Genomic DNA, 27,814 nt, shown 5'->3' on the forward strand with positions numbered 1-27,814 from the left:
GGCTGGGTGGGCTGTCAGTCAGTTCGCGACCTCCGGCTCTCTACGTTCTGCTCTCAGTGTGTTGTTTGTGTGTGGTTGTCGATATGGAGGAGCTCAGCGGCGCTCAGCTCATCGCCGAGGCGCTCCGGGCTCAAGTAAGAACACGGTATCTATGCTTGGCGTGTGTTCACTGAGCTGTCTCTTGGAAACCGGCCTGATTTCTATGGTTTTCTTTTTAGAATATCGAATACATGTTCGGAGTCGTGGGTATTCCCATCACTGAGGTGGCAGTGGCAGCGCAGGCAGCTGGAATCAAGTACATAGGGATGAGAAACGAGCAAGCTGTAAGTATGGCAGCTCCTGAACCAAGTGGCTGTAAGCTGTGTCGTTCTGCTGTCTAACCCCAGCACTGTTATATTAATTAGTGTGAGGACTTTAGTTTGGGTTATTAATGTGATTGAACTTAGCGTAGTGGTGCCTGTAACTAATGGGGAAGATAGCTGTGCAATGCCAAATTAGATGCTTTCCTACTCACCACTGACTCCTTTCTTTTCACATTTTTTTCTTTTTTTTTTTTTCTTTTTTCTTTTCACATTAGACTCTTTTCTGCTAGAACAAAGAAGACAAGCAGCATCTTCCTTTGTAAATCTCAGAATCATAGTGTAGCTTGGGTTGGAAGGGACATGAAGGATCATCATGTCCCAGCCCCCTCCTGCCTTATGCGGGGATGCCAGCTGCTACATCAGGTATTCAGTCTGATTGCCCAGGGCCTCATACAACCTGGCCTTAAACATCTCCATGGATGGGGCATCCACAACCTCTCTGAGCAGCCTGTGCCAGCACTTCATCATTCTCTCAATAAAAAATCTTTCATTTACTACCAGTAAATGACTGTGTATTTTTGCTTAAGGAAAGAACAGTATCACTGCCCAGGGAGGTGGTGGAGACTCCTTCTCTGGAGATGTTCAAGACCCGCCTGGACGCCTACCTGTGTGACATGGTGTAGGGAGCCTGCTTTGGCAGGGGGGTTGGACTCGATGATCTCTAGAGGTCCCTTCCAACCCCTACAATTCTGTGATTCTGTGATCACAAAACCTTGTTTTAGTGTCAAAACGTTGAGGTTTCTTTAATGGCATCTTGTGAGCGCTCATGTTTTCTTGATTGTCCTCAGTGGAAACTTTGGCAGAGAAGAGACCAAGATCTTTGCACACACAATATATTCAATTAGGTTAATATTTACACAATGTACTTCTAGTTGTCCAAGTCTATTAGTTGTGTTGTTGTGGTTCTTGTGTGTACAGCCACTTCCTTTGTAGGTAAAGGTAGATGTCTGCAACCTGAGATGTGTGGAAGTCAAATGCACGCCTCATTTTAAGACTAGCTGTAGCAAAAGCGTATTTGCAGAATAAACTATTAGATTAGAAAAGTCAGACTGAAACATGAAGTTGAAAGCTCCGTGACACAGTCAGTTATCTTTAGCTGATGTCCTGTGGCCTGCAGGGTGGTACAGATGTGCTTGTAGTAGTTTAACTCATGTCCCACTTGGCCCTTGAACTGGTGGTTGTGTTGCAACTCAGTAGGGGCGTGTTGTGAGTCTGTCTCTGGGTAATCAGAGATCGCTATTATAGATTTAGAAGCTTGATAGGTTAGTTTAAAACTTAAAAACAAACAAACAAACCCTATTCGTTAATATACATTGCCCATAATTAATCTGTCCATTGTAACAGAATCTGATATCAATTAAACCCTCCTTGTCCAGGAGCAACAATCCTCTGCTTCAGCTCTCTTTTAAATCCACTGTCCACACGAGTGGTTTCAAATTTGAAGTTCAGTGCCCGTATCTGTTCTACCTGTTTCTTGCTCATGTTAATTTTGAGGTTAATGGGCTTGATGGTCTTTAGTGTCCCTTCCAACCTGAGATATTCAGTGATTCTACAAACACATCTTTGCAATGGGAAGTGCAAATGGTTGCTTCTACTTCTATTTAAGCTGTAATTATCAGGGAAACGTCTTTGCCTGCTTAATTTCAGCACTGCTGTTGAATGTTATTTACATACCATCAAATATGTATATAATAACTGTGTAACTCCACAATATTTTCTACAGGCTTGTTACGCTGCATCCGCTGTTGGATATTTGACTGGCAGGTACATTCTGTATTTACCAACATTTATGATGATATAATTTCCATCATCTCTATTATATTCAATAGAAGCTTGGTTTGGAGCTGGTTTTTTTTAGCGTGTGCAGATGTAGAACAATTAAAATACCAGCTTTAAACTATTTGTCAGTACTGTTATCACTATTTACTATTATCACAGTTATATTTACTATTATTCACTATTATCACAGTTATCACTATTGTTATTGGTACAATTCAGGGCAGGAACAAAGAGATGCTAAAAGTCATGTAACACCGAGAGTCTTACAACTGCCTTAAATTTTCCCCTTTTGATTTCTGATGAGTAGTTTAGCACTGCTGCTGTGAAGGCAGAACTACATTAGCCAGTTTGTTGCAACCTGGTAGACCTGCTCTGCTGTACTTTAGTCTTGTCGTATCACTCAATAAATACCTTGTTGATACAGAGACTAATTAACGTGGTTGCCTGTTTGTCATGTGCTTCTCCTGACATGAAATGCTGGATTTTCCTCTCGTCCTGCATTTTTCTCTTAGCGTTCTTTCACCCTGTGAAATAAAGGCTATTGCTGCTCAGGTATCCCATGGATCCTCTCTTGAACTCAGCGACTGGTGTGCACTTAGAAATGCAGACCTGATGCAGATGATCAATCCTTTTCCTATCTACAAGTATTAGACCCGTGAAGCACAGTTTGAGGTTTTTCTTCCTTTTCAATAATCCTCTAGAAATAAACTTTTCTTTTTCTTCTCATATCTACATAGCTCAAAGGGCTGCTGGGGAATGCTCGCTAATTAAGAATGATGACTTTTATCTCCTTATCTGGAATCAGACATGCCTCTGATTGATTTAGACCATAATAAAGTTTGCTTTAAGTCCGATACTTTTCTCTCCTTGTGAGCTCTTTTTGTTGATACCCGGTGCTTAATCAGAGTTGAGACAACTTAGGTGGGTTACCAAATTCCACACAGGCATTAAATAATGGAACAGATGTGGCGAAACAAGTAAAGTGCAGTGTAATCACGATGCTAAATATGATAAGCCACCATATGTTTCAGTCCTCCCTGTGGGTAGCACGTGACAACTGTTCACTTGCATTTATTTGCACTGATGAATAATTTCTGATGGCTCTATCTGTGTTTAGTCCTCCCTACAAATCCCACATTCTTCATGCATCTTGACAACACAAATAGAACTTTAATATCTTATTTTTCAACGTCCTACTAATTTTTGTTTGCTATTAGTTTGGTGTTTAATGTACTCACTTTCCTTTTTTCTTTCTATTTTCTTTTTCTGTCCAGGCCGGGAGTGTGTCTCGTAGTTTCTGGTCCAGGTTTTTTACATACCCTTGGTGGGATGGCAAATGCAACCATCAACTGCTGGTAATTTATCTACGTTTCTCTTTAAAACTCTTCACTGTTATTTGTTCTAGATATCGAGCTCTGCAGTATTTAGCATATCACAGAATCACAGAATGACTCGGGTTGGAAGGGACCTCAAGGATCATGTAGTTCCAACCCCCCTGCCTGGCAGGGCCACCAAACATACACCTTTACTAGATCAGGTTGCCCAGAGCCCCGTCCAACCTGGTCTTGAACACCTCCAAGGACGGGGCATCCACAACCTCCCTGGGCAGCCTGTTCCAGGGCCTAACCACTCTCCTAGTGAAGAACTTCCCCCTAACATCCAACCTAAATCTTCCCTCTTTTAACTTAAAACCATATCACCTTCTTCTTGTAGTTAGCAAGTAGTGAATTCTTTGTGTCTCCTAAAAGTAATTTAGTTCAGGTTTTGGTATCCCCGTGGATAAGTTTTCCATTTATCCCTCCCCAGTATGTGTCTGTTATACATATATATATATATATGTGTGTGTGTGTGTGTGTGTGTGTCCTCATAATGCTTATGAATGACTGCATTTTCCATATTTCATACATGAACAAATTGACATCTGCATCGTTAAAATCTGTATTTGCTCCCTACACAAACATTTTGAGGGGTGATTAAGCACTGAGTTAAGTGATGGTACAGAGCGGTAGCATTTACTCCCACCAGCCTTCACTGAGATGTGGCAACCTTAGCTGGGGTGCTCCCAAAAGCTGTTCACAATGCTGTGTGAAGTACTTGGGGCAGAAGCTGTGTAACACCACATGCATGTGACCTGGAGAAATAGGTTTGTAATGGCTGACTGGAAAGGGAAGGTTGGCAGTGGGAGCCAGACCAAGTCTCTGACGCTGAAAAGAGATCTGTAGTGTTCAGATGTGGTTTTATTTGTAATTGTCAGTAGTTCTTGACTATAGTTATGCTATCCCAACATGACATTAGATAAATAAGCTTTTCCTTCGAACAGTCATGAATTTGGCCATAAGAAGAAATGCTGATGGTGTTTGCTGATGAGTTTACAGGACGTGTTTCTCTTTTCACTCATGCTGTATGAAATAAGCTCTGTTTACCCAACTTCATCTTGTGTAAGCCTCTACTCTTGGCAAAAGGGTGAGGGAGTGGCTTGTTTACTTGAAGACACTGTGGTAAGAGGGAGATTGGTTTTCACTGAGCAGAGCACACTTTTTGAACAGGCATTTTTCCATTAGTCCCATCCGTCTTTCCTTTGGGCCTGTTACGTGCCTTAGGGAGAGAAACAAGCATACACAAATGCTAAATTCAGCTTCATGAAAGTAATTCTCCTTGGCTCCTTCATTATTCAGAGCTTCCACTGAGTGTTAGAGAGTCTGATAAGTTTTTTTACCTTTTCACTTGATATTCCTAGTGAAAGACGTGGTGCTTTGCCTCTACTCTCATGTAATCAGTGATAGAACTAGAGGGAATGGTTCCAAGCTGCGCCAGGCTGGACATTAGGAAGTATTACTTCTCGGAAAGGGTAGTCAGGCATTGGAATGCACTGCCCAGGGAGGTGGGGGAGTCACCGACCATGGGAGTGTTCAAGAAATGTTTCGATGTTGTGTTGATGAATATGATTTAGCTGGGAAGTATTGGTAATGGTTGGACTGGCTGATCTTCTAGGTCTTTTCCAACCTTGATAATTCTGTGATTCTGTGAGAGAGGAAGTCTAGTGATTTTTTTCTGTTGAGTTTTCTGATGAGATTTCTAGTCTGTTTCACTAGACAGCAGCGTGGATACTTGGTCAAGCATTAAGGACTTTAGGTGTTAGAAGGGAAGAGAAGCCAAGCGAAGGGAAGGAGAGGATGACTTCATTCAGTAGCAACTGTTCTTTATTCCTGCTTAATGTGATGGTGAAAACACGAAACATGCTAAGGAGCATGGTTATACCAGTCTAATTGTTCGCCATGAAAAGGGATGTAGGCCCAAATAGTGTCCCCTCATTTCAGGGCAAGATTAGAGTTCACTGTTGTGTCTTCTGACTCCATGGCATTATACCTGGTTTTGTGACATGCTGCTGTGATCTGAGTTTCAACTTGCTTCTCAGAGAAGTGGGCTAATAGCTGAATTACTAGGAGAGTGGTTAGGTCCTGGAACAGGCTGCCCAGGGAGGTTGTGGATGTCCCGTCCTTGGAGGTGTTCAAGGCCAGGTTGGATGGGGCCCTGGGCAGCCTGGCCTAGTATTAAATGGGGAGGTTAGTGGCCTTGCATGGGGCAAGGGGGTTGGAGATTAGTGATCCTTGAGGTCCCTTCCAACTGAGGCCCTTCTCTGATACACCTGTAGTATGCTGGTCATTTTATATTCCTTCTGAGGTCTCAACAATATTAAGATTTGATTGAAAAGTAAGTTTGCAGATGTGATTACAGTTATACAAATATTTGTATATGTGTTTATTTTTCTACTTCTGTAGGCCTTTGATTGTTATTGGAGGCTCTTCTGACAGAAATCAGGAAACCATGGGAGCTTTCCAGGAATTCCCACAGGTACACAGACACATCTGTTTCTCCAAAATAGTTTTGGTTAAATAACTGATAGTTTTTCCTTAGGATAGGAACAAAAATCCCAGACACCAGCTTTTCCTAGCAGGTTTTATAATGCTGTTGATTTGCTCCATCTAGTGGTTTAAAACTGTCACTGTGAATTCCACCAGACCACTTGGAACTTCTTTGTCCGTGGTAGAATTCACACTGTGTTTTAGGTTCTCAGCTGGGATAAATCACCATTGTGTGTCTCATCTGAGATAGAAGAATGCAAAGTAAACTGTCCAGAAAAAGAAACACCACTTTCTGGGAAGAAATATATAAGAGCCTCAAGAAATAGTATGGCTTACCAGTTTACACCGCAACTGCATTTTTGGTGTGGGATTTGATACCTTGTTGCTTTTAATTTGACCGTTTTTCACTTTATTCATGTTGAAGCAAGTTGGAAAAGTCTGAATCACTGTGTTAAATCAGGATATATCAATTCTGTGTGCATTTCTTTAGGTTGAAGCTGCTAGGCTGTATAACAAACTGACTGTCCGCCCAAGCAGCCTGGAAGCGATTCCTGCTGTTATTGAAAAGGTATGAAAAAGTACTGAATTAACAGCAGAACACCAAGTAGATGTCTCCTACTGCATAAGGTCTGTGGGGTTTTTGTTGTTGTTTTTGTCTTCTTGCTTGTATGTTTTGGGGCTTTTGTTTCTCGTGGTTTGTAAAGTTGTAACTACAACTACTTTGATCCTGCAAACATTAGGCAGTGGTTAACTGAGTAAGACTGCAACCAGAGAGGTTTTTGTATTGGTAGCACTACTAAATATGTTAGAAATAGATGCTGGTTCGGACTGATGTTTATTTTAGTGAGAAATGCTTTTAGGAAGATGTGCAAGATTTAGAAATACAACACCATAAACTTCAGTTTTGTTCGCTTTCAGGCTCTCTTACAAAGTGCCTTCATTATGTGAAGGAGATTTGGAGGGATGGGGCTGAAGATGGCTACACTTAGTTTTGAGGGTGTCTTTTTTGCTTATTTGCTGGCTTTATTTGTTTGTGTGTGTCTGTATGAGAAAAAGAAAGTGTTCTTATCTCTGTGCTTCAGAAAGAGTTAGGAAAGGCTCTTAGTTCTGTAGTAACACTTCAGCCACGTCAGCCTCAATTCTGCATAAATCATAACTGTTTTCAGAAGTGCAGATTCAGCAGAGTATTTGCTTGTAATAGAAGAACTAACAGCATAATAGTAGATCATTGTCTTGTTATTTTTCTCTGTTCATGCTACCTTAAATAAAAATTCAGCATAAAAGTTTAGTTTATTGTTTCTGAATGCAACTGCTTACGATACAGCTGTCTTATTACACATTAATTAAAGAATATAAATCTAGTACTGTGCATAAACAGAAATGTAAATAACAATCAAACCATAAATGAGTTGGTATAAAACAATCCATGGGAGTGTTCCCTGTGATGATTCAGTAATCTTGAAACAGCATGTTCCTTCACTGCACGCTGTGATCTTCAAACTTAAAGGTTTTTAACAGCCTTTCAAACAGTGGTTAAAGCTCTGATCATCTTTTCTTCTAGGCTGTGAGAACCAGTATATACGGCCGCCCGGGTTCCTGTTACATTGACATACCTGGGGATTTTGTGAATCTTCAGGTGAATAAGAGCTCTGTCAAGTGCGTACAGCTTACGTTTAGTTTCCTGTAGTTTTAAGTTACTTTTCCTTAAGAAAAAGATAAACAAGACCTTAAATATTTTACTATAAGGCAGCAGTAATAACATCAAAAAATCAGCCTTGAGTTTTAACTTCCAGTTATAACATGTGATATGGATTGTAGTTTGTGTTGAAATGTGTGAAAATGAATAAATGCCTGTGGTGGTGTCTTAGTCATGTCAAGCTGTGAATCTCTGGAGCAATCCGTGTTTATTTAATCATACAAGCAGCAATAAAAACTTCAGAATCTGATACGAAGATTTGCTTGTCCTGTTCTGATAAATTCTGTGGGTAGAGTGGGGATTTTTGTGCTAAGCAATAGCTTTTAATTTTTGTTATTCCTTGTTTTGATTATTATTTTAAGACCCTCTTCTGCTTTGCTTCCAGGTATGTGGAATGCTGCCCACCACCTCCTGTCAGCACAGCTGAGCACTCTGCTGTATCTGAAGCAGCAGCTATCATTGCTCACGCCAAGCAGCCTCTGCTGATCATTGGCAAAGGTAGTATGCTTTGACTATATAAGTGTAGGACAAGAGCAGTGACTGAAGGGATTTCTTTTGCCCTCCATTTCACATTCTACAAAAAAAACATTGAAATATGATGTTAAAATCCTCTTTGTTTTAAGGAATTTTATTTTGTTGTTCAACTGTTCTGTTTTTCATCCATGTTAAAAGAAGAGTCAACTGATGCCATATAAGTTAAAGCAAAAAAAAGAAAAAAGCCCAAACAAACAACAGCCAGATAACTGTATTCTTAACTGTAGAACCAGTACAAGGAGTTCCAAAGTTCCAGACAAACTGCATCAGAATACAGAAGTGATATTCTCTGCCACTGGCAAGAAACAACTTAACCAAAGGTCACTTTTCCATGTGGGCTTATTGAAAGTACCAGGCTGTCTGTCATAAAGCGTATTTCATTTCTGAAAAGTATTTCTATTTCTAAAGACAGAGCATAATTATTTTCTGTGCTGGTTCACTTACTTTTGTCACTTCTTCTGGAATGTCAGTTAATGCAGGAGCATTTCTCTGGAAGATTATGGGCTCACTAGGGTGCAATAGAATTGAAATAACCACCTTATTTCATCCATACTGTTCTCCTTCAGACTTTGGAATCATTTGTATCTCATAGAGAGGCTCTGTGTTTAACCAGGGACTGAAAACCAATGAGATTAGATGAGTCTTATTGATTAGGTAGTGAAACAGTAGATAGAAAGTATTCCAGAAGTGATTTTTTTTTTCCTTCTCCCTGACTTGATACACATGAATCAATGAGTGCTCTGTGAGAGGTAGGAATCTCAGTGTGTTTTGTTGATGTCAACAACTGAGAATTGCTGTTTTTTCTTCAAATGTAATCAACAGATGCATCCAGGCTTTCTTCTACCTGTTCTTGTTAGCACAAACTCATGGACTTAAGCCATTGCACAGGGACCAGTCAGTTCTCAACTGTCTGGGCAGCCTTAATTCAGCTGCTTTGTACTGCAGAAAGCACCACAGTAAATGTATGCACAAATACCTATCTTCAAGGTCTTCTTTGAGTTTCTGTTTTTATTAATGGCTTATCATAGACCTGCTTGGGTAGACTGTTAAAAGACCATGTGCTACAATGGCGTGGAAAGGACAAGCGAGGAAGGACATGATGTGACACAAATGCCATCTCCCATTGTTGCTGCAGCACTGTCTGTACCATAATATAGAATCTCACCTATGGCAAATCTAAAACCAAATACCTCTTTCTGGTGTGTTATCTTTTGAGTTTTCTAGAGTGAAAAATAACAGACAGTTTTCATAATGGGAAGTGCTACTCTTTCTGCCAATAATGTAACCTAATCGAAATTCAGGTGGATGCAGTAGGTGTCTGTAATGTTAAGCAGTCCCTTTTGTTTCATTCAGGTGCTGCTTATTCACGTGCTGAAAACAACATCAGAAAGTTGGTGGACCTTTCTGGACTGCCTTTTTTGCCTACACCAATGGCAAAAGGAGTAGTTCCTGATAACCATCCAAATTGTGTAGCTGCAGCGAGATCCACGTAAATATAAAGCAAGACTTATAACATCTGATGAAGTAACTGGGAATTGGGGAGGTTTACAAATTCCAGGGAAGACAAAATGCATACATAAGAAGTCATTTCTGCTATATTTTTGTACTTCATTGTAGAGCACTGAAGATCTTGCTTGGAAAGAAGCAGCAAATTTAGGTGTATTGATGCTGACAATGCTTAGAATGCTGGCCAGGAAGATACTTCATCTGAGAGACAATATTCTGTAGCTAATAAAATCTACAGCAAGTAGATGTGTTGATATTGTTATCATGCCTTTTGTGACATGAAAGAAAACTGGTGAACAGTTTATCTGAAATACTTAGCTTAGTGGCCTAGAAAAGCCATTAGCCTTTTATGTTAATACGTTAAACAGAAGCATAAGGTGCACATATTGCAGCTCAGGTTTTTCTGTCTGCTGTACTTGCATGCTGTTTGCAGTACACCTTCACAGAACATAAGTGTGGAGCAGTGGGTGTCAGCACCGTGAGATGGTGGGTGGTGAAACGCTGTTCGTAAGCAGTAGGTCACTTCTGCTGGTGCAGATGTCTGTGAGCATGGTGTGCAGGCTTGTGTTCATTGCTGGTAAAAATGCATAGCTAATGGTGCTGACTATGTCAAAAATAGTGTTTCATAGCTGAGATTTTGCTCTATCTTGCAATGTTCTCATACTCTTTGTATCTATTGTAGTTTCCGTGGATATAAGGAGGAATTACTTTCAGAGCAACCTACGTATATTCTTGTGTTTGCTGTGGTGGTTAGGATTACTGTAATTTTGAAAGCAGTATTAAATTTATCAGTAATTCTTCTTCATCTAATTCTCTTATTTACCTTTGTAGGGCATTACTACATGCTGATGTAATCATCTTGCTTGGTGCAAGGTTGAACTGGATTTTGCATTTTGGACTTCCACCAAGGTTCCGACAAGATGTAAAGGTTATTCAGGTAAGTAAGAAAACAGTTGTCAGTTAAAGGATGTCCTCTGTGTTCCAGCATTGCCTAGAGAAGTTTTTGCTAATTATTTTGGTAGCGTAGTCCATGTGGAAAGTATTGCCATACAGACAGTGCAGTTGAGTGCCCGGAGTTTTTCCAGCTATTAAGGACCTGGTGTTGATGTCATGTGAAGAGCAGACGCTTGTGTGCAATTGATTAATAAAGGAATTGACCCATGATGTGTATGTGATATTTGGAGCACTGGAATTTCAGTGATTGAAAATAAATTGGCCTGAGATTTGAAACCTTTCTTCCTGTTTGACGACCCTCTCAGCTGGATTTTTTCAAAATACAATTAGCTTCAGATTCAGAGTCAGTCAGTCTTTGCAAGAGCTCAGTCACTCAGAAACGCTCATGGGAAAAGAGAAAGAAAGACTGCTTAACCAGTTAATTATTAGGAAGTGTGTCAGCTCATAGAAAAGCTGTTAAACTGATTATGCCTTAGAATCTTTTCCTGTAAGAGTCAGTGATTGAGAACTAGTTGGCTTACTTTGCTGTGCCTCTCCAGCTGTCAGTGGTCTGAAGCATCATCTCAGTTACCAGAGAAGCAGCAAATTTTAAACTAGAATCCCTTTTGAATTTTCAGATCAATATATCTTTTATGTTTTCTTTCTCTTAAAAAGTGCATCTTTTTCTTAAAAATACTTCTTAAGCTCATTTAGAGTCACTTTTTCACTGTCAAAGTTGGATATTAAAGTTTCATTTTCAATAAAGGATTACCTGATGTCATTTCAGTGAAAGAAAAAGAAAACCATCTGTATAACCAGAACAAGGTATAAAGGCAGTCAGACAACGTTCCTCACTTGAACTGGGGGAAAAAAAAACTCTTTAATATCTTTGAGTTAATGGTAGTCTTTCTTTTTGAAATACAGATTGATGTTTGTGCAGAAGAGATGGGGAATAATGTGAGGCCAGCTGCAATGCTATTAGGCGATATAAATGCCGTAACAAAGCAGGTAATGTAATGTCAGATGCCTTCCTGGTTTTACCGAAGTTGTCTCTTATATAATTTAAAAGATAATAAATAATAATAATAATAATAATAATAATAAAGGAAAAAACAACAAGGACATTTTTTTTTTTCATTCAATGTTTTCATGCTTTGCATCCAGTTTTGTGCCAAATTAAGTGGTAAAGATTCTGATTTGTGCAGGGATCTTTCCTGGTAACATTCTTGATGCTTTTGGTATTTTTAAATACTCTAAAGAAATCTGCAACATCTCAAATATTCTTCCAGCTTTTAGAAGAATTCAGCAAAAGGTCTTTGAAATATCCCTCTAATTCAGAGTGGTGGAAGAGACTAAGAGAGAAAATGCTGAACAACGAGGAAAGATCAAAGGTAGTATTATGTTAAATCAATTTTCTCACCTTAAGATGGACTGATACACAGTCAGTTTTATCACTGCTCTGTACTCAAACTCCTCATTGGACATCCACACGGAATGGATTCATTCTTTGTTTCCCTCTGTAATTGTGCTGTTTAGCAAGGCTGGTGGCAGCATAATCTATGTCAAATGCAAATAGCTTTTAAAGCAAGATACCACAGACACTTAGAATGTGTCTAACTTTATACAGCTCATATTCTGCATATTCAGATGCGCTTTTCCAAAGTGGATTTTTGAGTAGATTAATTGCAACAGATCACCCTTTTGAACTACCTCCCAGCACACAAGTGAGTGTTTAGAGTAACCAGCCAGTGGAATGTGTGGTTGAAAAAAATCACGTATCTCTAGGGTGAATCAGTCAGCCAAGGGAGCAGGCTGCTGACCATGGTGAGCTTCAGACAAATACGTTGTATCACTAGAATAGCATGGAAGTCCAAATAACTTCAACCCTACCTAACATACTACATTTTTATTTCCGTAGTGTTCTTTACATGTCTCAGTTCTGCACCTTATTCTAAATTCTTTTATTTGTAAGGATTTAGCATTACAGAAATCCCTGCCCATGAATTATTACACAGTCTTTCATCACATCAGAGAACTGGTACCCAAGGACTGCATTTTGGTGAGCGAAGGAGCAAACACCATGGATATCGGACGAACTATGCTTCCTAATTATCATCCCCGTCAAAGGTGTGATATTTTCCTTGTTGGGCTGGCTCAACAGACTAGATTTATATAAAGCAAAAGCGTTACAGTCCAGAATTTCTGTCATTCTTTTTAAAGATTCTAAGTAAAATAAAGGTGTGTATGTTTTGAGAAGGTCTGAAGGGATGTTATACACTCCAATACTAATGTCCTGGCTTAAAATGCAGGCACCCAAACTTGAAAGCGTGGGTATGTCATTTTATTATGGCTGCCCCACACTTAGGATGACCATAAGTGGGAATTAAGTGCTATTTTTTGAACAGGAAGGAAAAGAGTGAGCTCTGTCTGTTGAAGTGATGCCTGTGATCCAACTGGGAAGCTTAGAGCCCTTTTGTGGAAGTGGCACTAAATTCTTAAGTGACCCTAAATATTTCATTGTAAGCAAAACAAAAACTAATCAACCAACCAACCAAACTTACTTCCAGTTAAGGCAGGGAAGAGTTTACCTTTTTCCTCCTTTTCTAAATAAGAACCCACTGATGTTAATTGTTGCCTTTTCCATATAGGATTGCACACGTCTGAAAGCAGATTTTAAAAGCTAACCCTAGAATGATCTAGTTCTTCTTCTATATCCATTATGTGCTTCTGATCGAAATGATCTAACTTAATTACAGCTTGCAATTTGATTTCTAAAGTTGAACAGAAGGCTGAAGTTTGGACAGCATTATTTAATTGATGGCCTTCAGACTTCTTGTTGAATTTTCAAGGAATTAAATATAGAAAGATTTCATGTAGTTTGCCCATCTCTAAAGTAATCAAATGTTTTTTTGAAATATTGTTAGTATACAAGCTAAGAGCATATAAGAATAGAGTTTCTTTATTGGAATCTTTATTGGAATACTACTAGTGTATGAGAATTCTCAGTTTTAATTAGTTCTGGTATGTTTGTCTCAAAACATTTGCAGTCTTACCTGATATTTAACTGAATATTAATAATTATATATTTGGTATCTCTATACATATGTTCATGAAACACTATTTTAATAATCTGTGAGAATGTATTAAAAGTTGAGATGAATCTTGAGTAATAAACTTGGAAACTAATTGTGTGTTCTCACCCTTAGGCTCGATGCAGGTACTTTTGGAACAATGGGAGTTGGACTGGGTTTTGCCATAGCAGCTGCACTGGTGGCCAAAGACCGAACACCTGAGAAACGAGTCATCTGTATAGAAGGAGACAGTGCTTTTGGATTTTCTGGGATGGAAGTAGAAACTATTTGCAGGTAACTGGTTTTTATTTGTTCAGGAATGCCTTCTTCATATATTGCCGGTATCAATTAAACCAGAAGGCTGAGGTGCTGCTATTAGACAGGGTGTGTTTAAAAATGCATGAAAACAACCCAAAAATATACCGAGTAATTTTTTTATTCTTCCATGTGATGAGTAGAACCTTTTTCAGATTGATGTGATAAATATATATGTATATTTTATTAATTGTTTTATTTTTACTGAAAAGAAATACTTGTAATGCCTTATGAAAAGGTGCAGGTATTTCCTAGTTCTTCCAAGTACATCTCTCTGTAGGTACAACTTGCCAATCTTGATTATCGTCGTAAACAACAATGGGATTTACACTGGTTTGGATGCAGGTAGCTGGAAAGAGATGTTACAGTACGGAGATCCTGTTACAAGGTGAATGACTTCTATGTATGTCTTGTTAATTAAGGTAGAAGTTACCAAAATGGTCATTCTGTTCCACTTTTAATACTTTGTGATCCAGATGGAAGCTTTTCATGAAGTTAATTTAGTTTATCCCTGGGGTAAGTTTATGTAAATAAGAACCTGTTACCAAAGGTGAGGAACTCGCTAATATTCCAGACTGTTGTTTGGATGACTGTGTGGCAGAGAAAAGGTACACTCTGTTAGTCATCTCAGCTCCATGGTATGGAGATCAGAGTTGACCAAGCTCCAATATGCCAGTCATCTCCAAAACTACCCAAGGCTTTTGCTGCAAGTTTATGTTAGAATTCTGCTTCTGTGATTCTATGATTCTAATCTCATACTTGAAAATCAACGCTATGGTAATTAAATTTGTCGGTCTGGCAACTCTTCCCTGCCTTTTATCGGAGGTTTCTATTTCTTCTCAGTGTACCTCCCGTTTCCCTCCTTCCAAATGCACACTATGAGAAAATTATGTCTGCCTTTGGTGGTAAAGGATACTTCGTCAATACACCAGAAGAACTGCAGAATGCTGTGAAAGCAAGTTTGGCTGACAAGCGAACACCTTCTCTTATAAATGTAATGATTGATCCACAGTCTGAGAGAAAGAAACAGGTATTTACATGTTCTTTTTTTTTTTTTGTGAGCTTCATGTGGGGATACACCTTAAGTGCTTGGGAAGCATCACAAAAACTGCAGAGATCACTGAGGTGATTGTAAGACAAAAAGATTCTCTTCAGATCTGGGACATTTACACTGTGTCGTTGTCTTTCTTTGTTTATTCCTTCATTGGCTCTTACCAATATGCAGAGTCTTTACTGTTACCAGAAACAGTAGTTGTTCCTTTCCACTCCCAACAAAAAGACACAAAACTTTTTTTGTGAGCAGACTTTGTCATGTAGATTGCATCTGGGGCAGGACTAGGGGTAATGGGATGAAACTTCAGCATAGGAAGTTCTGCATGAATGTGCAGAAGAACTTCTTTATGGTGAGGGTGACGGAGCACTGGAACAGGCTGCCCAGGGAGGTGGTGGAGTCTCCTTCTCTGGAGATATTTAAGACCCTCCTGGACGCCTTCCTATGTGACATGGTGTAGGGAGCCTGCTTTGGCAGGGGGTTGGACTTGATGATCTCTAGAGGTCCCTTCCAACCCCTACAATTCTGTGATTCTGTGATTCTGTTAATACGTCTTTGTATCCTGCTCCTCTTACTGTGTATCTGTTCTGATGCATATTTTACAGGAATTTCCGTGGCTTACTCGTTCTAACCTGTAGAAGAAGATGAAGTTGACCATGGTGCAAGACATGCATAAAGCAAAACTAAATTGGTTTCCAGAAGAGCAAACAGTACAACAAACAGCGGAACAAAGTGGAATTTAAAAATGGATATCAGAGCAATTTAAGTGATGAAGATTAAGTAACTGTGTAGTGAACAGGATGCATTTTAATGTATATTAGACTTTCTAAGCAGATGGCACAGAAATATGGATGATGGGACTGCATAACTTTTCATTTACTAAAACTCAACAAAATTAATGAATTAAAATCTTGGACATTCTGGAAGAAGAAAGTATGCTGACAGTTTACACTGAAATTGTAGGCAGTCTGCAATTAGAGTAGCTTCATTTTTAACCGGTGCTACTTGTTTTGAGACCTTATCTTGTGATTACTGGAATGAAGTATTGCACAAGTGCTCATTGGTATAATTGTGCTTTGGAGCCAATGGGGGAAATAGTCACTTAGCGATTTTATGTGATGCTTTTTTAGCTTCTACTCTAGATATAAGCACTGTATCAAAAATGACTTCTTTACGGTAAGGGTGATGGAGCACCAGAGCAGGTTGCCCAGAGAGGCTCTGGAGTCTCCTTCTATGGAGATACTTGAGACCTGTCTGGACACCTACCTGTGTGACCTATTGTGGGGCTCCTGCTTTAGCAGGGGGGTTGGGCTCGATGATCTCTTGAGGTCCCTTCCAACCCCTGCAATTCTGTGATTCTGTGATAAGGATTGATTTTGTTTATTGCACTTGAGTTTGAGATTTTCAAGAGGGCAGATCGGTCTACTTGATAGATAACACTGTGCACGCAATGTGTTTGGTGCTATTCGTAGTGCCACATGGCTGAATCTATGAAGGTAATATCCACAGAATGGATAAGAAATGCAAAAAGATAAAATCCATTGAGTAGATGCAACTCATGAATAAGTGTAAGACAGCTGAGAAAGGAGAGTTGTGGGGCCTTCTGCAGGGAATGTGGAACGACATTGGATCTTGTCACAGATTTTCTTTGATTCTTCCTTCCTACTCTCCACAAATTGTTTTTAATATATTGCAGCAGTTAAACATTGTGATGCAAAATGTCTGTGAAAGATAATGCTGGGACTGATCAGAGGGGAGATCATTTGGATTAGATAAGCAAATACAGAGATTCTTGTTTTATATTTTTTAAATCAATAAAAAGTGATTTTCATGGTGTTTCTTCTTTAACCATAGAATTGGAAATGGGGCTTTTGTGCTATTTACAGAGCTTGATAGCTGCAGTTAGTACAGAAAAGTGTGTTTTGTAGCCCCCTCTACTTAATGACATTCTGATATCAGACACCGGTATCAGATCTGATCATTGTAGCAACATACTGGCAGCAGGACTGCTGACTTATTTAATTATAAGTGGGTGCTGTAATGAGTGAGAAACAGTAATTCTGAAGGAGAGGTTTTCTGCTGCTTTTGATGATTTGATCAGAACCAGATGGTCAAGGTTTAAAGAGGCCCTCAGTAAGGCAGACCCTTCTTGCTAATTATGGCACACGCTAATATAAATGGAAATGATTTCAGTGTCTGTTCTTTCCAGGAATATCGAGGCTGCCTGCAATAGTGCAGAAATAAGTAAGAGAAATTAATAGAATGACAATTGGCTTGAGCTAATAGACCAAAAAAAGTTCTTGTTTTCATTTATATTTTCAAGGCAGAGAGGAAACATCAGCAAACACACCGCTGAAAAGGTTGTGTGGAATAGTTTATTTCAGACTTCTTCGACGTTTTAAATGGTCAGCTCCAGCAATCTGTGTTATTGTGTAACATCCTGGGTCAGTGTCAGAATGGGATGTAATGAAGGGATACTTTTGAAGACAGAGTTTGGAGTGTGTTGGAGCTGACTAAATGCATTAGCAACCAACCTACAGCTGGATAGAGAACCATGAACATGGAACTCAGTAACAGAATGGCTTTGCACCTGGATGGTACGAGACTTGCCTGTAGACTGTAGCATTGTTTATGCTGCCAAAAGTGGAAGGCCCACGTAAGCCTTCATACACCCCAAATGTACACAGCAACACCAATGTTTGCCTCTTGCTTCCAGAACACAATCACTATTTCTGAGCGTTTCTGTGCAATGAGTGACAGCTATTGCAGCGTGAGATGTAACATAAGCTGAAAACCATGTTGCTGTCAGATGGAGAGGCTCTCCTGCTCCCTGCATGGTGGCTGAGATGGGTTTGCACATCTCTACACCTTGCACCTATAGCGGTGACTGCCAGTATTCACTCAGGCACTCATCCAAGCCAGAGCTCCACGCTGTCTGGGTAAAAGTCTCTAATGAAATCAGCACATTAGGAGTATATTAAGAAAAAGCTGGCACTTGTCTTTTTTGAAGTGCTTGGAGAACTTGTCATCTGTCTGTCTCCTGGGCACTTGTCATTAAGGTAATGTGCACATCTGGTGTTCGCTACAGCTTGGCCCTTGGAGATGCTGATTGATATATCAAGGCACACCTTGAGTTCCAATCAAAGCAACACCACCTTGCAGCAGAAATGCATGGCTGTAGTTTAGGTATGAAAGCCTCGTTAGCCAGGCCATAAACCTGCTCCTTCTTCAACACTGAGATACCATTCAGGTGCTCAGAAAATAAGGAGAAATTACACTGGTAAAAATTACCATTTTAGCCCTAACTCAGCTGTTAAACTACCATAGATCGGTAGCTAATGCTGGGCCTCATTCTTTGTAGTTGAAGGAGTTAGACCTCTTCACTGAATATATTCAAGTGCTGACTTTATGTCTGTATGCCAAACTGTCTCTTGGCATGGATGTCTTTGATATAAATTATGGAACCTTCAAATGTAGGACTTCAAAATGGAAGTGCTGCCACAGCTTTAATCATAGCTCCCTAATTCTGCAAAGGGAGCTGGGAAAATGCATTAGTCTGGTTTGATTAAGCTCAGCTGCATTTGGAAGAGGACAGCCCTGGTGTACCAGAATGACTGGGCAATGTGCACTGCCCAACCACTTTGTTTGCTGTGTGGGCTTCAAAATGTGAAATCCCATACAAAGGCAAAGCTGCTCTACCCACTGCCTGACCCAGCAGCCTTAGAAATCAGTGATCACCTTATAGAAACAGCAGATTTGAACCATGGATGTTGGCTACCCAGTTCAACTGTGCCAGGAAAGTCTCTTTTATACTACGTGGGAATTCTGCTTGCTGTGTATAGTGTCTTGGTCAGAGTTTATGGTTGCTTTTGTATTCACAGATAGCAGCAAGTAACGTTAGCTACGTTGTCCAAGTACTACATCCAAAAGTTGGGCATCAACGAGGCAGGTGTGTGAACCTGAACAGATATTTTTACTGTGAAAAACTATTGTTGCTAAATAGCTAACAAGTTATGCAAGGAAAACATAATTATAAAGATTTTCCATCCCTGACACTAATTGAATGAGCAGAATTCTTCTGTACTACTTTGCAGACATCGCGTTATTGAATTAACACTGGGCTGCTGTTTTACCTTTGCTCCACTCAGCAGAAGAGCATTGAGTCTTTTGAAGCCTCGATTATCTTTTTCCCTTTCAATAGAACTGTGCTCATTCAGAACACTGAGTTTAATGATATTTTACCTGAACTCCCTCCGTTTACTTTGTTGATAAAGGATCAGCCAACAGAAAGCGAATAGGGCTGAGAATAGGGCTATTCTTCCCCTTCTTTTTAACAAGTATTCATTAGTTCTTGTACAGAAGAGAGAGGTTCATAAATTCTATTCACATGGTAGATCAGCAGGATCTTCCACCTACTTCTAAGGGCTCATCTCTCGGCTGAAAAGATCAAGTGACAACAGGTAGAGCGGTCAGGCTTTAAATGTGTATATATATGTAAATGCTAGTTGGCTTTTGGCATTTTATTCTCTGTCATGGCATCTACTCAAAACAGGATTTGTAAAGGTGCAGTTGATTCCCTGCAGTCACAGCATGGCGTTCCATTTCTTTCAATATCAGACTGGAGATGATTTTGGTTTCCGGGATTCTCACCACTGAAAGGTTTTTAAGCCAAGTCCTTCAAACTTTGTTCTCACTTCAGGCCATGGTTGAGCTCATGGTAGTTCCCCTAAAAACCAACAACATGTTGAACTACAGCTACATCACGATAAAGAGATCTCTTCACATCTAAACCTGAACGTCTCCTTTCAGGCATTCTTTTGGAAGATGGGGTGTGTGCCTCAGGTGTGTTGCCTACAGAAGGAAACCTGGCATTGGCTGAGCTGGTGGTTCAAGTAAATCAGGCTCAGGCTATGGAGCGTCCTCCAGCGGTGCTGCCATTGCTACAGACCTGACTGCATTTCAGCAGCACCCGTATTGTATCTCTCACCTGTTGCACGCAGCATCACTATTGGGGATGCCGGCATTTTCACTTATAACACCTAATACCGATCCGCTCTGTGGCTGCAGACCCTCAGGGGTATCGCTCAGCTCTGTGCGCTCTGTGAGCGACTGCAAAGCACCGCCAGCCCTAAACACATCAGATCGCCGCTTGTCTCGCTCATTAAGGCAATTAGCGACCCGTACAAGATGATCATTCAGGGATTTTAGCCCTCCTGACGTCGGTGTCTGGTTGACGGCACCAACGGATGCTGTTGATAGTCCAGTTTGTAACCTCTCTCTTTCCAGCTCCTTATTATTATCATCCAAACCGCCTTTTCGCTTCTGCGACCCAAACAGAATCCCCCCTCCCCGCCTCCGTTTTAGCAGCAAACATCCACAATGGGGGCAACTGATCCAGCGCGGGAGTTAAATATAACCGTGCCTAGTGTAAGGAGAAGAGTGAATGGGAAATGGTTGGCATTCCTTCTTCCTGAAGGCACGGCGAGAGAGGGAGCGGGCGAGAGCCGTGCACACACGCAGCCACACAGCAGCACAGACGAAGAGGAAGAGGCAGCGAGCAGGAGGCAGAGCACAGCCCGCAGCTCGGCTGGCAGCATGACAGCCCTCGGCATGGCCACCTGGGCACTGTACCTGCAGCTCCTCTCCTGCTGGGCTTTCTCTCACAGCCCCTACGCTGACAACGCCTTCTCGCTATGGGCAGGTAAATCGCTTTTACGTCTCGTTGCTTTGCCTCCTTCGGACCTGCACGCTGCTGCTTCTTGCGCTACCCAGAGCATAGGAGTGACAACTTGCCTTGCAGATCTGGGACGTGTTTCTTGCTTGGTGGCTTTTGCTTTGTTATTCCTGGTTTTATGCCCTTCCCGGTGAGAAATAACAGAGAAGAGCCCAAGCCGCGATAAAATGCTTTTTTTCCCCATTGGTTTGGTGCTGCACTAATGAGTGCTGCCAGAGGACCTGGCCCAATTCGTGTATTATTTGCACGTCTGCCTGTTTCTTTCTATGTTGGATGATCCGAGGTGGATTACAGCAAGGGAAAGAAAATGAATCTCAATGTATATCTGCTTCTATAAATAAAGCCCTGACCTCAATGAGTGCTGCTGGAGCCCGGCTGTATGTTAGCAGAATAAACATCATCTGGCTCTGGCTATGACACCGACAAATATTCGGATGGCTCACATAGCAAACAAGAGCCCGCTGCATGGAAAATCCCTGCTAGGCAAAGGCAAAGCAAATTAGTTGTCAGCTGAGGCAGGGCACTGGAAATCCCACTGAGCAGGTTTTACAGTGCGGTCAGTGAGACTCCCCTCTACCCACGTTCTGTGCAAAGGAAGGTGAAGGGGAACAAGAACTCCAACCCTGTGTCTGCTTGGAGGAACTCTCATCATGTTGTGGCAGAGCACTTAGAGCTGAAAGATGCCTCTAACAGAATCACAGAATTATCAAGGTTGGAAAAGACCTAGAAGATCCTCTAGTCCAGCCATTACCAATACTTCCAGGCTAACATGAAGGGATTCCCTTTCATGTCAGATTTGAGATGGTGCAGGTGAGATGTGGGTAGGTGTCAGTTTTGCCTTCAGATCCTCCCAGTGTTTCTGACATTAAGGCAGCCTCCAAAAGGGTGCACAGCCCAAAACTACATAAAATCAACTTTAGGCATGGAGTTAAAGGTGCACGATTGTTCTCCATCTCACTCATGTTTGTGTGTGACCACAGCCAAGTGGTTTACACTCAAGGCATTTGTAAGCACTGAGGGACGTAGTTAGTGGGCATGGAGGGGATGGGTTGGTGGTTGGACTGGATGATCTTAGTGGTCTGTTCCATCCTTGATGATTCTATGATTGTATGAGAAAGAACAATGATCAGCAGGACAGTCTGTGCAGGACAGCAGATTACTAGACTAAACTGCAGCCGTGATACAAGTGTTTTCACCTATGTTTGGTTTGGTGAGTTGTTTTTAAGCAAAGCTTTTAAATACACAGAACTAACACGTTGCATTTCACCCCCAGTGCTCTGAACAGATCATTCATTGAGAAGTATTTGAATAATAAGATTTTGTGGGCCAAAAGGTAGTGCAGTCATCTGCTGGGGAAAAGCCCTATAGCATTTAATAACGTAGCCATTAGATCTCTGCAGTCATTTCAGATGGCTTTTAAGATAACATCTAGGGAAGCCTAATGCTTGAAAAAAGACATCCCTTAAAAAACAACTAAATCCATCTGTCAGATCCTTAGGAACTGGTATGTTTTTTCTGCTGAGCTCTCTGCAGTGCTTAAAAGCATTTTCATTTATCATCATCTTCATTTTGTTGGGTAGGATTTCTCCATAAGGTTGATGTTAATTAATGCTGAGGTACAGAAACCATCAAAACTTATTTTCTCTGATATGGCCTTGCAATAACATGTAAGTTGTTAGACTTCAAATATTGTTTTGAAGGGCTTTACCTTGCCTTGAAACTAGTAGACTCCAAGCAGACAAACACAAAGTTCACCCCTCTAACTCTTGTGTGGCCTGGCCTTACCTGTGCAGTGATTTTGTTCCTATGGAATACACTTCAGTGCCCAGAGATGACATTTAAATTGTTACCATATTAAAAAAGAACCCAAAACCAAAACAGCCTAGGAAACAGGCCTTTCCAAGGGGGAAAGTTCATATATCTGGTGGCAGTGGAAGAGGAAAAAAGGAGTAGAAGGGAAAGGCAGAGCCAGGGGTTGTCAGCACTGGACCTTTGGGGAGAAAGGATACCTTTATATTTCATCAGCAACCCAGCTGTGGTACAAAATCTCCCTGAGTCCTTAAATCTGCACCAGTCGTGATAGAATAATAATAATTGCAGAGCAAGGAGGAGTATGTTACAGCAGCAGTGCCACATGTTAATGTTTAATGCCCGGGTGGTATAGCGTCAAAGTAGAGAGTGTGCTTGGGGTTGGCAGGCTTCTTTTCTGCCCAAATAACTTTCAGGCAGCAGTAGTCCATGATATGAGCAGCCCTTGATATGAGCTGCTGCTGGGCGCTGCTCCTCACAGCCTGCTCAATTCCTTAGTTAGTTCTTTATTTTCTAGTAGAAATCTCACAGTGTGTGTGGTAGGTGAATTAATTCCATTTAAATTCTCAGTTATTTTAACGCTTTCTCAAATCTTCTGTGACTGGCAGCTGATTTAATAATTTGAATCTGGCACCGGGATGTAATCTTGCATTTAAAGAATGGATTTCAGCACTATGCTTGCAAACTCTAAACCAAACCACAATCAACAGCAAAGATGTTCTTTGGCAATGATTTGTCATTCCTACAATTGGAAGAATACAAATAAGTATTTTCCAAATGTATCTGAATCAGAGTCAAGCAGCAGCACGCTATCACTCCTAGAACTATCTTGAATGCAGTGTCAGCACCAAAGAGTGATTCTCGTGGTGCTGAAGCATCATCTCAGGGAACTTAGTGCTTTAGTGATTAATAGTATGACATTATAACATGCTTAAGCATGTGGCTGTGGTTCAGCGTGACAGCAAAGTGCCACTGGAGGTGGGAGGCTTCTTTTTATGTCTGTGATATCGCTGCGTTTATAATATCCTTTATTATTTGTCAGAGCTCTGCTTTGCTGGGGTTCCTGCATAGTTGACTTGAGCAGGACATCTGAGTGCCTCCACTGTTGCAATCACACAACGAAAACCGGGTGTGAATTTCATACTGATTGTTAGCAGGGCAAAGTGGACGTGTCTGCATCTTGTAAGAACCAGACTGAAGAAAGCTGCCTTCCAAATTCAGCAGAAAGTCTCCCTCTTCCTCTTCCAAGAGATGGAACAGGTTGCCTGTAGAGTTGGTAGAGGCCCCGTTCCTGGAGCCATTCAGGGTCAGGCTGGACGAGGCACTGTGCAGCTACAGAGAGTTGAATTAGATGAGCTTTAGAAGTTCCTTCCAGCTCAAACAATTCTATGATTCTCTGTGATCCTCTCCTTCCTTTTCTCTTTTTCTGCTCATCCAGGCTGAAGGTTTCTTGGGCTTTGCATGGAGATGGAAGGTATTTGATATACCTCCAGGAGCTGGGGAAGAGCAGTATCTCAATGCTTCTTCTGACCCACGTTTCTTCTTATGCATCATACAAACGTATCACTTGACTGAATTTTTTCCTGAGATCAATATCAACACTAAGCCCTATGAAAAAGAGAGAATTTGGAATGGAAGATGGACGTAGGGAAAAGATGGGTATAGGAAGAGTGCAAAAGACTGACAGAGTCGATGGGGGGGGAAGTTACTCATTTTTACCAGGATATATGTATCCAGGTGTGCATGCAAGTACATGGAGATGCTTCACTTAAAGAAGGCAGTTTCAGTTTTCTTCTGCCTATGGAAAAGTGGAGTCTTTTAGCCTCTCCAACCCACAAAGCCATGACTTCTTACAACATCAAGTCAACCAGAGCTGTTTCTTTGTGAAAGACCAGAGAATAAAGTCAGCTGGGCTGTAATTCTGTTGCTGTGAGGCCATCACAAGGAGTTAACGTAGTCTGTGGTATCAAAGTTTCTAACAGGAATTTGAAAGCACTTCTCTGGTGCCTTTCAGAGTGTACAGCAACACCCACGTCCCCAGATGGATTGTCTGGGACTGCCTGAGCACACAGTGGGCCACCATCAAAGTTAAGCACACTTGTGATCCATGCCAGCGCTGCAGTGTTGCAGCTGGAGAGGGATGGCAGGCAGTCTTGATGAAGAACTTGCATGAAGATTTAGGGCTTCAGGCTCTTCTAGGTGTGGTACAAAGCTCTTTAATACTCAGTGTATTTGTAACATCATTCTAGTGTGACAAGAAACTGAGTTTTATAATTCATTCATAAAATTATTGGGATGAAGTATTGCAACTTACAGGACTGAAACTCTCTTTCTGGTTCTGTTATCAAGTCATCCATGACTGTGTTGCTTAACTGCTCGGTGCCTCAACTTCTCATGCATGGAAAAGAAGCATATAGAGCTGCCAGCATCTCTGAGCTGTGTCTAGAGCCGTGGACCTCAGCAAATGGAAGCCAATAGAAGCAAACCCAAACAGTCTGAGTGAATAGTGACTAGGCAGCGTGCCAGGGTCCATGCTATCTGCAAGGCTTTTGGAGCACCAGCTCATTTTAAACATCTCTATGTCTTTATTTATTATGACAGCTTCTGTCTGTGTGCCAGCTGGTGAAATGTGTGTAACTTCTGCCACAGCTGGTAGCCACCTTGGGGATTAGGATTTCTGGCACAGTACTTTCATATTTCTATCAGTTGCTGGAGCATTTATTGTTTCATCAAAGGGGATGGGGAGATACCTCCATCCTGTAGCTCCTGCAGTATCTCCCCAGCACAGATATCTGTGCATAAGCTGTAGACTTGCTGCATTTCACTGCTATATTTACATCACCTGATACATAGGAAAGGGTGTATTTAGGCCATAAGGTTTATGTTCATGTGGACACAGAGATGTAACCTGCTCCTGAGCCCAGCTGTCTGACACAGCTCATGTCTGGAGCACCCCAGCTCTACCTGCCTGCTTTCACCTGCCCCTCCTCGTGCTGCTCCCTGCCCTGGGAAAGGGCACTTTGGCAGCTCTTAATGTTTCCATGGTCACTTTGCAATATATACACGGGATGCTGCCTGTGGCGAGTCGCTGTCCTTGCAAGGCAGTTGAGAGGAGCCTGAATGAACAGCAGCAAAGCAGATGGAGTTCTCAGTTTCAGCCAGACAAGCCCACATTTGTTAACTAACTCATCTACCCAGCATGGTTATTATTAATTCTGACCACTCTCCAAGTGGAGAAGCACCTGTGGCTGGGTGTCAGTGGCCAGCGGTCTCCAGTGGGCAGACCCTGCCAGCCAGTGAACTGTGCTGCTATTGGGGACACAGCTTTGGAAAGCAGCTTGGCTTCTGGTCAGGGTTTGTGAGATGAACGTGGCTGCAAATAGGAAGGGAAACACATGTTAAATATCCTTTTCATGCCGTGCCCTTTTATCCTGCCATTGTCCTTGATCCAGCCAGCCTACACCTTCATGATTTCAGCGCAGAAGTCACCTTCCCATTTGGCATACCATTTATTGTAATGGAATCCTGTAAATCTATGCTGAACCTGGTGCAGCACTTCTCTCTGTTACCCTTGTTGTAGTCACAGGGGTTTGCAATAGTAGGTTAGCTCTAGGATCAGCTCTGAGCTCGGTGGCCTTGTACAGCACAGTCCCTACTCTGGGGGGCACTGCCTGGGGAGTGCCCATCTCCTCTCTGGCTCTGCCTTGGACATATCACAGCTTTTGACTTCCAGACTGCTTGACTTCCAAGCAGTCAGCAGGAATGCAGTGAAACAGTGCAGCAGCCTATCTAAAATACCTTATTTCTTGAAGCAGCCACTACCCCTATACCTGTAGACTGAGGTGGTCACTTTCTTGAATACTTTTTGATCAGTAAAAATAATTTCAGTTTGAAAATGCTTCAGACTTTCTATTTTAAAGCTGATTATTTTAATTGCTAAGCTCACTGAAACCAGCTGCCATTTAGACAAGTCCGATAAGGAGTTTTTCATTTTGTCTTCCTTCTCTTATGGATTACTTTCTTTGGTATCAAAGATGTTGGAAGGGCAGTTTCCATACAAGATGTGTAAACAAACTCCCTGTGTAGGCAGGGCCTTTGCATTTCATAGAAAACTGACAGCCCTATTCTTGGGCTGAGATTTTTTCCACTGGTGGGGACTAGAGTGTTATGAAGCTGTATTTAGCAAACAAAGCTGACCTGGAGCCTAACGATATATACTGCATTTGCTTAGAGCCAGTTAGCCTAACAAGGAAATCAATGGCTATTTTGCTGCCAACTTTGTTGGCTGTAGTGGTGTTTGTAATTAAAAATGTTACAAAGAATGTCAATCTTGGCTTACAAGAAAAGGAAAATCCCAGTATTTTATAACCCAGAACTTGACTCACCTCTCAAAGGTTTCATCCCAAATAGTTTTGCTAGAGACAAAAGGCTGCATAACATGGATCACTGTGAAGTCTGGTGCCAGTAGCAATCTTGGGTGATTTTTTTCTTGAGAAAGGAAAGAAATGGCACTTTGTGATAAATATTCTTCTTAAGAAAGGTAATTGAAATGAAGTTTATGAAATGCATTTCCTTGGACCCTGTGCCTAGACTGTCTCTACAGGCAAGGTCTGATTTAACCCAGCATCAGTGGAACCAGCTGCAAATGGCCTCAATGTATACAAGGGGCTACATGCCTGAAGTGACCCCTGCCATAGCCAGTGGATCTGTTACTGAAACCAGATGAGCTAAGAGAGCACCTGAACTGCTGCTTGGGCAGCCACTCCAAGGTATTAACAACCACACTCATCTGGACAGCTCTTTTCTGTGCAATGCCGTCCCCATGAATGTGGGGTAGTGGAACATGATGTATACATTTTCTGGGACATTCTGAAAACCTAGACTTATCTCTGTCCCTTAGAGAAATCTCTCTTACCCTAAGATGTGACAAAAACTGGCCTGCAACAGATTTGCACCCAAATGTAGCAATTTTGCCAAGTTTATCTTCTCATGAACTTAATTAGGAGATTTTCTATTAATACCAGATACTTCAACATAGGCTTTTCTTCCTACAGTTCCTGGCTCCCTGCCACCCCTCACTTCACAGACACCCGTTCTGGCTGCCAGTGGTCAGAGGAAAAGCCAACAGACACAAATAAATATTTACTGCATTTGATGCAAA

General features: G+C 41.3%; 2 protein-coding genes across 5 annotated transcripts in view; both read left to right on the forward strand.

Annotated features, from left to right (window-relative positions):
• The first annotated feature begins 60 nt into the window (after positions 1-60).
• On the forward strand, positions 61-16,958 carry HACL1 (2-hydroxyacyl-CoA lyase 1). Of its 2 annotated transcripts, none has more exons than XM_085540534.1 (17): positions 61-134; positions 219-323; positions 2,086-2,126; positions 3,416-3,496; positions 5,921-5,993; positions 6,495-6,631; positions 7,566-7,660; positions 8,086-8,198; positions 9,588-9,723; positions 10,572-10,677; positions 11,598-11,681; positions 11,963-12,064; positions 12,646-12,800; positions 13,880-14,038; positions 14,340-14,447; positions 14,903-15,089; positions 15,716-16,958. In XM_085540534.1, exons 9-17 carry the CDS (start codon positions 9,665-9,667, stop codon positions 15,746-15,748), a joined length of 993 nt encoding a protein of 330 aa, XP_085396660.1. In that variant the 5' UTR covers positions 61-134; positions 219-323; positions 2,086-2,126; positions 3,416-3,496; positions 5,921-5,993; positions 6,495-6,631; positions 7,566-7,660; positions 8,086-8,198; positions 9,588-9,664; the 3' UTR covers positions 15,749-16,958. The 2 variants fall into 2 exon arrangements, with proteins under 2 accessions (XP_085396660.1, XP_015709192.2); XM_015853706.3 differs by having other exon boundaries at positions 6,495-6,572.
• Positions 16,959-20,227: 3,269 nt separating this feature from the next.
• Positions 20,228-27,814, forward strand: part of COLQ (collagen like tail subunit of asymmetric acetylcholinesterase) — a 31,955-nt gene continuing 24,368 nt past the window's right edge. The window contains exon 1 of one of the 3 annotated variants that reach the window (XM_085540535.1): positions 20,228-20,811. In XM_085540535.1, coding sequence (XP_085396661.1) covers positions 20,490-20,811 — 322 coding nt within the window. In that variant the 5' untranslated portion in view covers positions 20,228-20,489. The remainder of the gene's footprint in view (positions 20,812-27,814) is intronic. The other 2 variants (XM_085540536.1, XM_085540537.1) reach the window with 2 other exon arrangements.

This window comes from Coturnix japonica, chromosome 2 (genome assembly GCF_054131305.1).
Source record: "Coturnix japonica strain WE chromosome 2, WE-NBRP24, whole genome shotgun sequence".
NCBI classification, from domain to species: domain Eukaryota; kingdom Metazoa; phylum Chordata; class Aves; order Galliformes; family Phasianidae; genus Coturnix; species Coturnix japonica.

Coding starts and splice junctions, on each gene's coding strand:
- HACL1 (XM_015853706.3), top strand. CDS start 84: ATGGAGGAGCTCAGCGGCGCTCAGCTCATCGCCGAGGCGCTCCGGGCT. Junction 5,994..6,494: donor CTTTCCAGGAATTCCCACAG/GTACACAGACAC, acceptor GCATTTCTTTAG/GTTGAAGCTGCTAGGCTGTA. Junction 11,682..11,962: donor TAAATGCCGTAACAAAGCAG/GTAATGTAATGT, acceptor ATATTCTTCCAG/CTTTTAGAAGAATTCAGCAA.